We start from the raw sequence: 12192 nt of genomic DNA, 5'->3' as shown, positions 1-12192 counted from the left end.
GTGAATTGTCTGTTTACGCCTCAGGATGCAAAAAAGGAGGCACTCAACAGTTATCAGTTGAATTTAAGAATGTTACCTAAAGTCTGAATCCTCTAGTGATGCAAGACTTACTAAACAAAGTAACTAACTTCAATTTTTCAGAACTGAATCTGTCTTTTAGGTCTTAAATTTCCTGCTCTAATCAGTCAAATCAGGTATAAATCTTTTGAAGGCAATGAGCCTTCCTCAAGAAAAGAGGGTATCTCCACACAGCAAAAGCATTTTAGGAATATCATCCCCTCCACATAGTCCATCACAGAGCCCAGACTAAAATACTCTAACCTGCACTATAACGAGAGAATTCAATGCAACCTTCTGTAATGCAATTTTTGAGAACTAAGGTCTTCAGATTAAATCTAAGGAAAGACTGTAGAGCAACTTCTAGGAAACAAGAAAAACAACAAAACACCAACATGAAAAATGTTCTCACATTACCTCACTTAGAAGGGTGCACATGACATCAGTAAATTTTCAACTCTAAAAGAAACTTTGGAAGATATTCTGCCAAAACTGAAACCCTCAAAGGTTAAGAGGATTGTCCAAGGTCACCAACTCGTTAAGTGGTCTAGTTAGAACAAGAAGGCAGATGTCTTGGTCCCCCAATCGGTACTCGTTCCACTTAAATCTGAGGTCTTACACTGTGGGCCTACATTGTCACAGCTCTGAATATCCGCAGGGACCTGAGAGCCGAGGGCAGGAAGAGAGGAAGAAGTACACAGCCCGGAAGGGTCGCTTTCCCCTCTCTGCGGGAAGCCTGCAACAGAGCTGAGGGCGGCCCGAATCGCAGCGCTCACCTGTCCGGGGCCCAAAGGCGGGTGGTGCGGTCTCGGGACACAGACACAAAGGCCCCCGGCGGATAGAGGCAGCACACCAGGCCCCGCACGTCCAGCTCGTGGCCCGGGAGCGAGCAGCTCAGCCGGTACCTGGCGGCGCCGCTCGCCATGGCCAGTGTTGGTCGGACGCCCGGAACCCGGGCACGGCGCGAGTTCCCTCCACAGGGCAGACCCGGCGTGCACCCGGCTGCAGTGGGAGTTGGGCCTGCAGGTGAGGGGCGACGGGAGACCGGAAGAGCCTGAGAGCCGGTGCGGAAGGGCGGCGGGGAAGGGGCGCGCCGAACGAGCCGAGTGACACAGCAACCCTGACATGCACGCCGGAATTCATCATCCGCCTCAGCCCGCCATGACGTAGAGTGTGTGCGTCCCGACTGCCGAGGCTGACTTGGGCTGCGGCTTGCTCCCCTCCCGCGCTCTGGATCGCCCCCGGAAGAAGAGAGAACCACGCCAGGCCTTTCTGTCCAGGCCCAGCCCGGTGCTTTCCTAACTCGGTCCCTTTCCGAACTGTGTTTTGTAATACGGGTAGCGGGCCAGGACTACAAATCCCACAATGCCCTGCGCTTGCGGCGCGTGAGCAAGCCTGCGCGTCAACCCGGATATTTTAAATCTGGATCCTCTGCGCAGTAGTTGGAATTGTTTCCTGACTCCTAGTAAGGTTTATTTGCCCCGTTTTCTCCACACCTTCTCTACAGAATCTCCTGATATTTTTATAAGGTAAACGTTGTTTTTCAGTGAAAACGAGAAACCTTGGGGTCAAACTGGGAAATATATTAATTGCTTGCCTCGCTTCAGGTTATCCCAGTTTCTTTGCCCATTGCCATGAGATTAGTTAATAAATATGATGGTCCACATTTGCCTGGCTGCTTGATTCTGTAGGTCTGGGATGGGCCTTAGAATGTATGTTTTTAGGAACACACGGGTGGTGTTGCTTGTCATCATCGGACCATGTTTTGTGTGACAGTCCACAAGACTTGCCCTCGAACAATTTCCCTTCACCGATTTCACTTCACCACAAACCCTTCTAAATCCTCTGTTTTGTATGTTAGGCATTTTCATTATAATGTGCCTTGGTGTGGATCTGTTGTGATTTTGTGCAATTGGTGTTCTGTAAGCCTCTTGTATTTGATTTTCCATTTCATTCTTCAGGTTTGGGAAATTTTCTGATATTATTTCATTGAATAGATTGTTCATTCCTTTGGTTTGTATCTGTGTGCCTTCATCAATCCTGATAATTCTTAAATTTGGTCTTTTCATGATGTCCCATAATTCATGGAGAGTCTTTTCATGATTTCTTATCATCTCTGTCTGGACAACTTTATTTTCAAGATTAAATATTTTGTCTTCATTGTCTGAGGTTCTGGCTTCCAAGTGGTCTAGTCTGTTGGTGATGCTTTCCATTGAATTTTTTGTTTGGTTTATTATTTCTTTCATTTCAAGGGTTTCTGTTTGTTTTTTTTAGAATCTCTATCTCTTGAAATTATCTTTTGCTTCCTACAGTTACTCTTTCAACTGCTTATTGATACGATCATTCATTGTTTGCATTTGCGCTCTTATCCTTTGCTTCACGAATCATCTTAATCATGTATAATCTGAAGTCTTTCTGACATTTCTTCTATCATACTGTCACTGGATTCTATTAATATAGAATCTAGATTTGTTGGGATCATTTTCTTCACTTGTTTTTTCATGTTGTTCATATGTGTTCCCCTCTAGCAGTGCAGATCTGGGGTATTGCAGTTCCCCCCATAGGCTTGTAGTGACCCTATGGGTTTCCAGAACCTTTTCTTTAAGGGGGAGATCAATATTAGCAGTGCCCATTTCAGACAGTATGCAACCCAAAACCAAATAGCCCCTATGAGGACATTAATATTGTCATAATAAACAGAATGAGTTCAATTATTATCTTCAGTATAACAAGTTTTTTTGCAATAAGTCTACAGTTTCTAATGGAGGACAAAGAGGATGCAGAGGGGTGTAGGATGTAGCTGTTAATGGGATAAGAAAAGAATATTTAGAAGTTCTAGATCATAGAAAGAGAATGTAATCAAAAGAAGTTGATTGTTAGCATGGGAAAAGGGAGAAAGAGACTCTGAGGGAACAGGTAAACAAAAGGAAAAGTGAGCGAGAAAAGTAAAGAAATAAAAACAAAATTTTTCAATAAGGAGAAAAAAGAAAATCTACATTATAACAGTCATATAGTACTCAAACCTCCCAGTTTTCAGTACCCTGATGTATGAGCGGTACCTGACAATGAGCTTCCAGTCTCCAGCAGGCATCTCAGGATGGGATTTGCCCCACCTAAAGATGTGAGATACAGCTTCCAGGATTATCCACGATGGACGCTCTGCCTTCCAAATGTGTTGGCAAATGGGGAGCTGCAGCTCGGGGTGTGGGCGTGGTTGGCTGGAGGTCCTGGAGGCAAGATGCAGATGGTTGGGCAGGGGTCCTGGAAATGGGGTATTGTCAGTCTGGTTGTGGGATCCTGGAGGCGGGGTATAATCAGTCAGTCTGAGGGTCCTGGTGGTGGGGAGCAGTCAGTCAATGTGAGGGCCCTGGAGGCAGGAGGGCTCGGTCAGGCTGAGGGGTCCTGGAGACGGGGTTCAGTCAGTCTGGCCAAAGGTCCTACAAGTCCTGACTGTTGTCTCAAAATGGCGGCAGCCACATGTAACCAAACCTGCAGGTACTGTGACAGTGAACTTCCAGGCAACAGCAGGCAGCTGGTGCTCCACTGGTGATCTGTGGTCAGTCTGCTGACTGCTGTCGAACGATTGGGAGGTGAACCTTGTGTAAGAACCCAGGAAACCACGCCAGACACGGGAATTGACATAAGAGGGTTTATTAAGCAAACAGTGTCTCCCTACAGGGTAAGAGAATATGAGAGGAAAAGAGAAAGGGCATGTGCAAGAGAGAGTGTGAAAAGCAAGGAGGAGAGAGAGAGAAAGTGAATAGGAGAGAGAAAGCAAGAGAAAAGGTGGCGTGGAAGTTATCCTTAAGCAGTTGAATTCCGCCGGGCTAACAGGGGACCAATAATGGAGGATACTTGCAAGCTGACTGATGAACCAGTAGCTAGCTAGGATGTTCACAGACTGACAAGTAGTTGGGAGGCGGGGGAATGGCTGCAGCAAAAAGGGCGGGGAAGCAGCTTTATATTATATTACACCTTGGGCAGTGGGTGATGGGTAGGTGAAAGGCAGGCGATGGACAGGCAAGCTGCAGGCAAATGGCGGATGGTAGGCGTCAGTGAGCAATCTACACTCAAAGAGTAGTCGATATGCTGGCAGACTGCAAGTGATCGCAGTAGACAAATGGGGTAAACAGCAGGGGATCGATAAACTGCAAAAACTGCCTCACCAAGAAACAGATATCATCTGCTTGAAAACCAAGTTACAGAGCGACAAGGAACGCAGCCTCCCTCTAGTCCGCCATCTTGGATCTCCCCATAAACCCTTCCAAGTTGCCAAGTCCAGTTAACGCTTTTCTCACTTCTTTCCTCTTAAAATTCTCATTTGAAATTTAAGATCACCACTCTTCTGGTTTTTGTTTCTGATTTAAGTCCTGAAATGCTGACATCTTAATACCTCTTTTGCTGTTACAACTTCTTCCTGGGTAGATTATTTACTACTGCTTATTTCTAAATCTGTATCCCCTGATATCTCCAAACTGTAGATCCATATTTCTAACTATTAGAAATCACTACCTAGTAGTTTCTTGCTTACATTGCAACATGATTCTAGACTTTCTGCCCCTACTTTCCAGCCAATCCTATACATTAAAATGAGATTGCCTTTCTAAAAATTAGATTGTTATTCCTCTGTTCAGTAACCTGTTTTCCATACTTGAGTACAACAGTAAACAAGGTCTTTTACATCTCTTTACAAGATTCATCTGTGGTGCCTGCTCCCATGCCTCAGCCATGTTGAATTTCTCCCCATTCCTGAGCACATCATGCTGTTCTGTTTCCATGCTCTTTGTAGATAATCTTAAAAACAAGCAAAAAAAAAACAAAAAACAAAAACAAACCCTATAATGCCTTTTTCCATGTATCACATTTCAACACCAGTTTATCATCTTCTAGTCCTTCTGTGGGATCAGTGCAATTTTGTTTATCTTCAGTGTACTATTTACTGAATTTTTAACACATTGATATGTGTGTCCTTTCTACCAGACTAAATTTCCTTCTTTCCTCTCAAATGTCAACTATCTAGTTTACTGCCTCCTATATACCAGATCCTCAGTGAATGTTTTTCCACTTTACATAGTATTTCACTTACAAAGTAATTTTCAGTTTTTTAGTTCTCACGATCACCCCTCAAGGCAGATGGTTTTATTATTCCCATTTTACAAATAAAGAATTTGTGTCATTAAAAACAAACAAACAAATCAGCTGGGCGTGGTTATGCACTCCTGTAATCTAGCTCCAGAGTCTGAAGTGGGAGGGCTGCAAGTTTCAGGCCAGTCTGAACAATTCAATGAGACCATGTTTCGAAAATGAAAAGGGCTGGGGATGTAACTTAGTGGTAGAGCACCCTGCATTCAATCCCCAATACCAGAAAAATTAAAAATCAACAAGGAGGCCATTGGGCTATTGCTCCTGCACTGAAGCTCAACTCAACAGAAGAAGGAAACTTAAGCTTAACCAATCAGAAGCTGCTGAACTTTCCTCTGGACTTTCTGAAAGGAGCCTCCTGGGTAGCTGGGAATACAGGAGGATCAGTGAGGCCACAAGATCAACCAAGTTTATCTTTTAACACCCTCATGTATGATGAGTCTTCAAAAGTATTTATTAAATTAGTTAACTGAAATAACATTGGAGCTCAAACTAAAATTTTGTGAACACTAAACTGAGTTACTGGTATTTTTTTAACTATAATATATGTTAAGCCATTCACAGATTTAAAATATTTTCTTCTTGTCCATCTGCATAAAAGTGACAAATTCTGGTTTCCCCTGCCATGTGCCTGAGGGCATTTCTCATTATGACGCCAGGGCCTTACACATGCTTGGCAAGTATCCCACTGAGCTATGTGCCCAGCCCATTTTTAATAGTCAAATCATGGGTTTTTATGGCTGTAGTATTATTTAATCAGTGTGTTTAGATATTTCCTAGTCTTTTGCTATAAAAAAACACTGCTCAATTGAATAACCTTGGTTATGAACATATGTGTTCTATATGTACATGAATTCAATAAGAATATATGCAGAATTCCTAGAAGTACAATTGCTGGGTCAATGGCTATGAATTTTCACAGCCATTTTCTTTCCATAGACACTCCCACTGATGAATCTAATTTTTTTCAGTTGATGTGAATATTCACCAGTACATTCATTAATATTTTCTCTATTCTGCCATAGAACAATTTAATGTTTCTATTTCTCAAAGTTTGTATTAAAAAATATCTATAGTCATACTGCAAATGTCCATGTTATTTGGTTGACATTTTTCTTCTGTGGGCTATGGCATAACTGACCTCATTTAATAGCAAGTAATCTCTTGGTTGTTGTCTCTGGGATAGTCAAATGACCAATGGGCCAACCAGACTACAAATTATACGTGTGTGTGTGTGTGTGTGTGTGTGTGTGTGTAAGTAATTCATTGACTGAATTTGGTTTCCTCTCAGCCTCCTGAGTAGCTGGGATTACAGGCATATGCCACAACTTCTAACTTCAAACAATCTTTATTCTGCTTCTGCATAAACTAAAATCTTTGCCTTCAGCCACCTCTTGCAGAGTCCTAAACCTCTTCTAATTTGGAACTGCTACCTGCTCAAGCTCTTTAAACTTTTAACATGCCGTTATGGTTTGGATATGGGGTATCCCTCAAAAACTACTGTTAATCCAGGAATGTTTGAAGGTAAAATGATCAGCTCATGAGAGCTGTAACTTCACCAGTCCATCTTATTTGGAATAGACCGACTAGGTGGTAACTCTAGGCAGATGGGGTGTGGTTAAAGGAGATGGGTCACTGGGGAATGCCCTGTGGCTCATTTTCTTTCCTTCTCTCTCTCTCTCTCTCTCTCTCTCTCTCTCTCTCTCTCTCTCTCTCTCTCTCTCTCTTTCTCTCTGTCTCTCTCTCTGCCCCTCCCTCTCTCCTCCCCCCCCTTCCCTCTCCCTCTCCCTCTCTTTCCCTTGACCCCACTAGGAGCTGAGTAGATTTCCTCCACTGAATTCTTCCACCATCATGTTGTATGTCACCTTGAGCCCAGAGTAATGCAGTCAGCCATCAATGGACCGAGATCTCTGAAACCATAAGCCCCAAATAAACTTTTTCTCCTTGAAGTTATTCTTGTTATGTACTTTGGTCACAGTGATGCAAAAGCTAACTAAAAGTGCCAAAGTTTATCTTTCAAAGTTTTTTAGTAGGGTTTAATAGGGGAGAGACAGAGAATTGGAGACTAATTCAGTGGAATGCCAGAGAATTCTCTGAAAAAGGAACATATGGATTAGGACTTGAATGATGAACAAGACTTTTGACGGTGAAAAGCACAGGGACAGGGACTCCAGGAAGAGAAAATAGCAGTAAAAAAAAAAAAAAAAATGTCCAGAGACAGGCACAAATACCCTTACAATAAACTTATGATTATTTATGTAACTTAGTCCTTGTATCTATCCCCACCCCCAGCACTGGGTATTGAACACAGTGGAACTCTACGACTGAACTGCACCCCCAGTCCTTTTTTATTATGAGACAGGGTCTAACCAAGTTGCACAGACTGACCTCCAACTTTGAATCCACCTGCCTTAGCCTCCCAAGTCACTGGGATTATAGGCATGTGCCACCACACCCAGCTAATATCCCTGTATCTTAAAAACAACAGAATATATTTCTATCCTCCCTCTGTCTCTGTTTCTCTCTCTCTTCCTCCCTCTTCTACTCTCTCCCTCTCTTTGTTCCTCTGCTTCTGGCTGTTATGTCCTGTACTGAACAACTTTCCTCCACCATGCCTTTCTGCCATGGTGTTTTGCCGCATGAGAACAGCACTAAGAACAAGCATTGCTGCCTGCAGCAGTACACTGATGCTGGACCTTTGTTGCTTGGTTGCAGTCTTAGACACTGGATGTACTTGCCAAAGCTGTTACCCATTCTTGAATAAACTCCCTAAAGTCTTGCCTCTGGTTCTTATTCATGGTTGGAGTGTGGGCATCAGATTATATTGGACTGTGCAGTAAGCAATACACTCATGCTCTAGTAATAAGAAAACCTAGAAAAGCCAAAATCAGTCATTTTCATTTCCTATAGTAAGATTGGAGGAGTAAGGGGGGACGAACTCTGTCAAATTGTTTAGCTTTAAATGACCAAAAAGACACTACAAAGAGATGGTTCTCAAATGAGATAATTACTTGAGAATGTTTTTACAAACTTTAAGAGCGACATGACATCATTTCATTTTGGATAGTGTTTATTTTAAACTTCTTGAAGGCAGGCATATACCAGAATAAATCTGAATGAGAATAGTGTGTGCATGTGGAAAATGTCAGAAACCTTAATTTGTATGCGATCACATTTAATCTTTGAGAAGAAAACAAACGTATTTTATTAGAGGAGTGAGATTTGAGGTGAAGTAGTTTTTGAACTCAAAAAAATATTCTTTTAAGAACACTTTGTATTCGATTCATAGCGTTTCTCACTAACTTAAAAATAATGCTAGGGTTTTCTTCAGCAGCTCTGGGGTAGGAGGAATTCGCTAAGGTGCTTGATTTTCATGGTAGTGTAGGGATTTAACCACCATCATGTGGAGCAAAAGAGGGCAAAGACCAAGACCACCAAGAAGCGCCCTCAGGGAGCAACATCCAGGGTGTTTGCCATGTTTGATCAATCGCAGATTCAGGAACTCAAAGAGGCCTTCAACACGATTGACCAGAACAGAGGTGGTTTTGGTGACAAGGAAGATTTGCTTGATATGCTTGCCTCACTGGGGAAAAAAATCCCACTGATGAGTACCTGTATGCCATGATGAATGAGGCTCCAGGACTCATCAATTTCACCATGTTCCTCACCATGTTTGGTGAGAAGTTAAATGGCACAGATCCTGAAGATGTAATCGGAAATGCTTTTGCTTGCTTTGATGAAGAAGCTACTAGCACCATTCAGGAGGATTATCTGAGAAAGCTGCTGACCACCTTGGGTGATCTGTTTACAGATGAGTAAGTGGATGAGCGGTACAGAGAAGCCCCTATTGACAAAAAGGAAAATTTCTATTACACTAAGTTCAGGCGCATCCTTAAACACGGAGCAAAAGACAAAGATGACTGAAAAGAACTTCAAATTCCAGCTATATTTTCCTTGTTGCCACTTTGGGTATTTCTGAGATTTTTCTCTTAAGAACCTATTGCATGCCCTTTAGCTTTACAGCTTTTGCCTTTCTTGTTTTGTATTCTCAACCATTTTGAGGCTCATGTATCTTTATAACCAGGCTGGAAATGGGATTTTTCGTCATTTTCAGAATAGAAAATAGGGTGATTTAAGTTACCATTGCCTTCACCCCCAATAACTGTAGTCTACACAGTCAATATATTTTTTCAGAGAAAGTTATTCACTCAATTTTTTTCTGAACCATGATTAAACTTAACGATTAAAAAAAAAAAAAAAAAAGCCTAATGAAGGGAAGTCTTCAGATACCAAGCTTCCAATGAAATGAAAACAACAGATGGAAACAGAATTGCATCTGTACCTAATGTTGTGTCGTATACGTTATGCAGTCATAACGAGGGAAAACTACCACTAACTGGGAGTAAAGGATCGTACAATGTGTTGCCTACTACCGAATAACTTCAAACAAAAAGATAATACATTGCCCTTTAGCAGAAATGAGGTTACTCAATGATATGACAGAATCCTGTAGAATCAGTTCAGGTGAGACACACAAGTTCCACTGATTATCAAGAAACCCAAAGTGTCTCAATACAACATTCTCCTGTTTTCTAGTCACTTCATCCAGAAAATAACCATAGGAAAAAACAAGGTTAATTTTCAAATATCGCGATAGAAGTTTGGTCTCGTTCATTTGTGGGTACCGGGATCTCTCGCCGAGGATTGACCAATCCGGCGCAGGGCCCTTCTTCAGCTTCGCCCCGGTTGCCGGGATACGCGGCGGCACGCAGCCGCAACCGGTTAGGCCCGAGGGCCCCAGGCCCGAAAAGCGGCCCCTGAGTGACCCGGATTCGCGAGTAGGGAAACACTGGCTGGTGGGTTTCTCGGCAGTGGCGGCCTCGGAAAGAGTGGAGCGCGCCGAACCCTTGCGATCGCCCTCCTTCCGCGCCGCGGAGGTGAGAAAGCCCAGGTTCCATCTCTTTCTCTCACATCTTTGTCCGCCGGGTCTTTATGCAGGCGGCGCTGATTTGCTCCAAACGAAACAATTTAGAAATCTTCAGCTCTCAGCTGTTGACTTCGGGGCCCGGTGCCTGGCCAGTGAAGTTTTCTGCTCTGGCAAAAGGGTGCGCAGCGATCTCCAGTAGTCTCCAGAGGAGACCCTCCACGAGGGGCTAGAGGGAAGGATCCCAGAGCCTCAGAGAGTCACTGTGGGCTGGGCTGAAAAATTTTACTCAAGAGTAGTAGATTTGTCCTTCGGCTACAGTGTAAGGGACTTAGGAACACATGTGGGGATGGTTGGTTTAGGGAGGACAGTGTTAGTAATGCTTAGGAGCCAGATGTGTTGCATATGGTATCTGATCTTCACGACAGTTGTGCAAGGTAGAGCTCATGGCCACCCTTCTATTTTAGATGTGAGGAACAACATCCAGAGGGGCTAAGTGTGTGTCAAGATTAGGCAGCTGGTAACTGTCAAGAGTTATATTTTGTATACCTTTGTGACCAACTGACAGGCTGCCCAGTGATTGTGTGAATAATCCCGAAGGTTGTGTGAATATTTGAATCCCACAGTTTGTTACTAGTACTTCTCTTACCTCTTTTTCTTAATCCTACTGAGACTGATGTAAATGCTAAGCCTTTCCCACTACCAGTAGAGCAGTGGCAAAGAAAATCAGGTGGAATTTTTGTATATTGGCAATTTTCTTGAGAGTTATCAGGAAAGCTAAAATGACCATGACTGATCTTGCTGGAAACCAGAGTTTAATTGTATTACCCTTGGAGAAACCGTTTTGATTGTAAACCCCATTTTCCTTTCAAAAACTCATTTCAAGAAATTATCTTTTCCATTTGAAATAATTCTGTACCTTTGTCTGCAGAGTTCAAAACGGCAGGCAATTTGGGATGGGAAGATTTAAGTTTGGTGTACACTTATCAGTATGAAGTAATAATAGTATATCTGATTGGAAATTTCCAGGGAAAAATTGAAAATCAGAAGTGGTGCTCAGTTTAAAGGACAGGAGGATAGATATTGATATATGAGTCATCAGCATAGTTAAAGGATGTAGGATAGTAAAAGGAATAAAAGCAAGTCAGGCACAGTGAATGCATGTGATTGAGAGGTTGAGGCAGAGAACTGCAGGAGGTCCTCTTGGGCAACTTAACCAAACCCTGACTCAAAATTAAAATAAATAAACAGAAAGGGCCTGGTATGTAACTCAATGGTAGAGTACTTACCTCACTTGCCAAGATGCTTGAGGCCCTAGGTTCATTTCCTAGCATTAAAAAAAAAAAAACACAAAAAACCAAAGGCAAGAATAATCATGGGGGCTACAAAGAAAAGCCAGAGAATTACGGGGTATAGGTCATAAAACACAGAAACTATTTTAGTTCACCATATGTTTTGTTTGCAAACATCGCATTTTTGTTTATTTAAAAATTTTTATTAAATTTATTATTGATAAATAAAAAATTGTACACAATGTGATAATGAGATTCAAAATGTGTACATTATGTAATATTTAAATCAGATTAATCTTATCTATCTCTGCAAACATTTATCATTTCTTTGTTTAGACAGTTTAGTAAAATTTTCCCTTTTTATTATTGGGATCGAATGCAGGGTCTTCTGCTTGTTAGGCATGCATTCTATCACTGAACTATATCCCTGGCCAAATTTAGTAAATTTTTGTAATTGCCAGTCCCTTAGTATAGGAGGAGATTGAAGAGGTATAAAAGGCAATAAAGTTTCTGTCTATCATTGAGACAGATGCTGGGGATATAATGATGAATAAAATCCAGCTTTCCCTGTAAAGGGAGAGAAATACTTAGGCAGATCATTTCAATTTATATAGGTATTAAGATAGATACATGTGCAGGATGCATAGTAGCATATAGTACTGACCAACAAATTCAAATTAAAGAAAGTGGAAATTGTTATGGAGTGGTCATAGAAGGATTCCTAGAGAAGATAAGAGGCAAGACGTGTGTTAGGCAGGGAGACTAGTTAAGAGGCTG

General features: G+C 42.1%; 2 protein-coding genes and 1 pseudogene across 3 annotated transcripts in view; 2 read left to right on the top strand and 1 right to left on the bottom strand.

Moving 5' to 3' along the window:
* Positions 1-1326, bottom strand: part of Plaa (phospholipase A2 activating protein) — a 34123-nt gene extending 32797 nt beyond the window's left edge. The window contains exon 1 of the mRNA XM_047525318.1: positions 834-1326. Within this exon, the coding sequence (XP_047381274.1) occupies positions 834-982 (149 nt within the window). The 5' untranslated portion in view covers positions 983-1326. The remainder of the gene's footprint in view (positions 1-833) is intronic.
* LOC124964103 (myosin regulatory light polypeptide 9-like) lies at positions 981-9123 on the top strand (annotated as a pseudogene).
* Positions 9124-9952: 829 nt separating this feature from the next.
* Ift74 (intraflagellar transport 74) overlaps positions 9953-12192 on the top strand; it is a 67081-nt gene continuing 64841 nt past the window's right edge. For both annotated transcript variants that reach the window (XM_047525770.1, XM_047525769.1), the window contains exon 1: positions 9953-10136. The gene's annotated coding sequence lies outside the window, so the exon portion shown is untranslated. The remainder of the gene's footprint in view (positions 10137-12192) is intronic.

The sequence above is a fragment of the Sciurus carolinensis genome, chromosome 14, assembly GCF_902686445.1.
Source record: "Sciurus carolinensis chromosome 14, mSciCar1.2, whole genome shotgun sequence".
Taxonomy (NCBI): Eukaryota; Metazoa; Chordata; class Mammalia; order Rodentia; family Sciuridae; genus Sciurus; species Sciurus carolinensis.
Note: the sequence above shows the minus strand (reverse complement) of the source record. Positions and strands in the feature narration are given on the sequence as shown.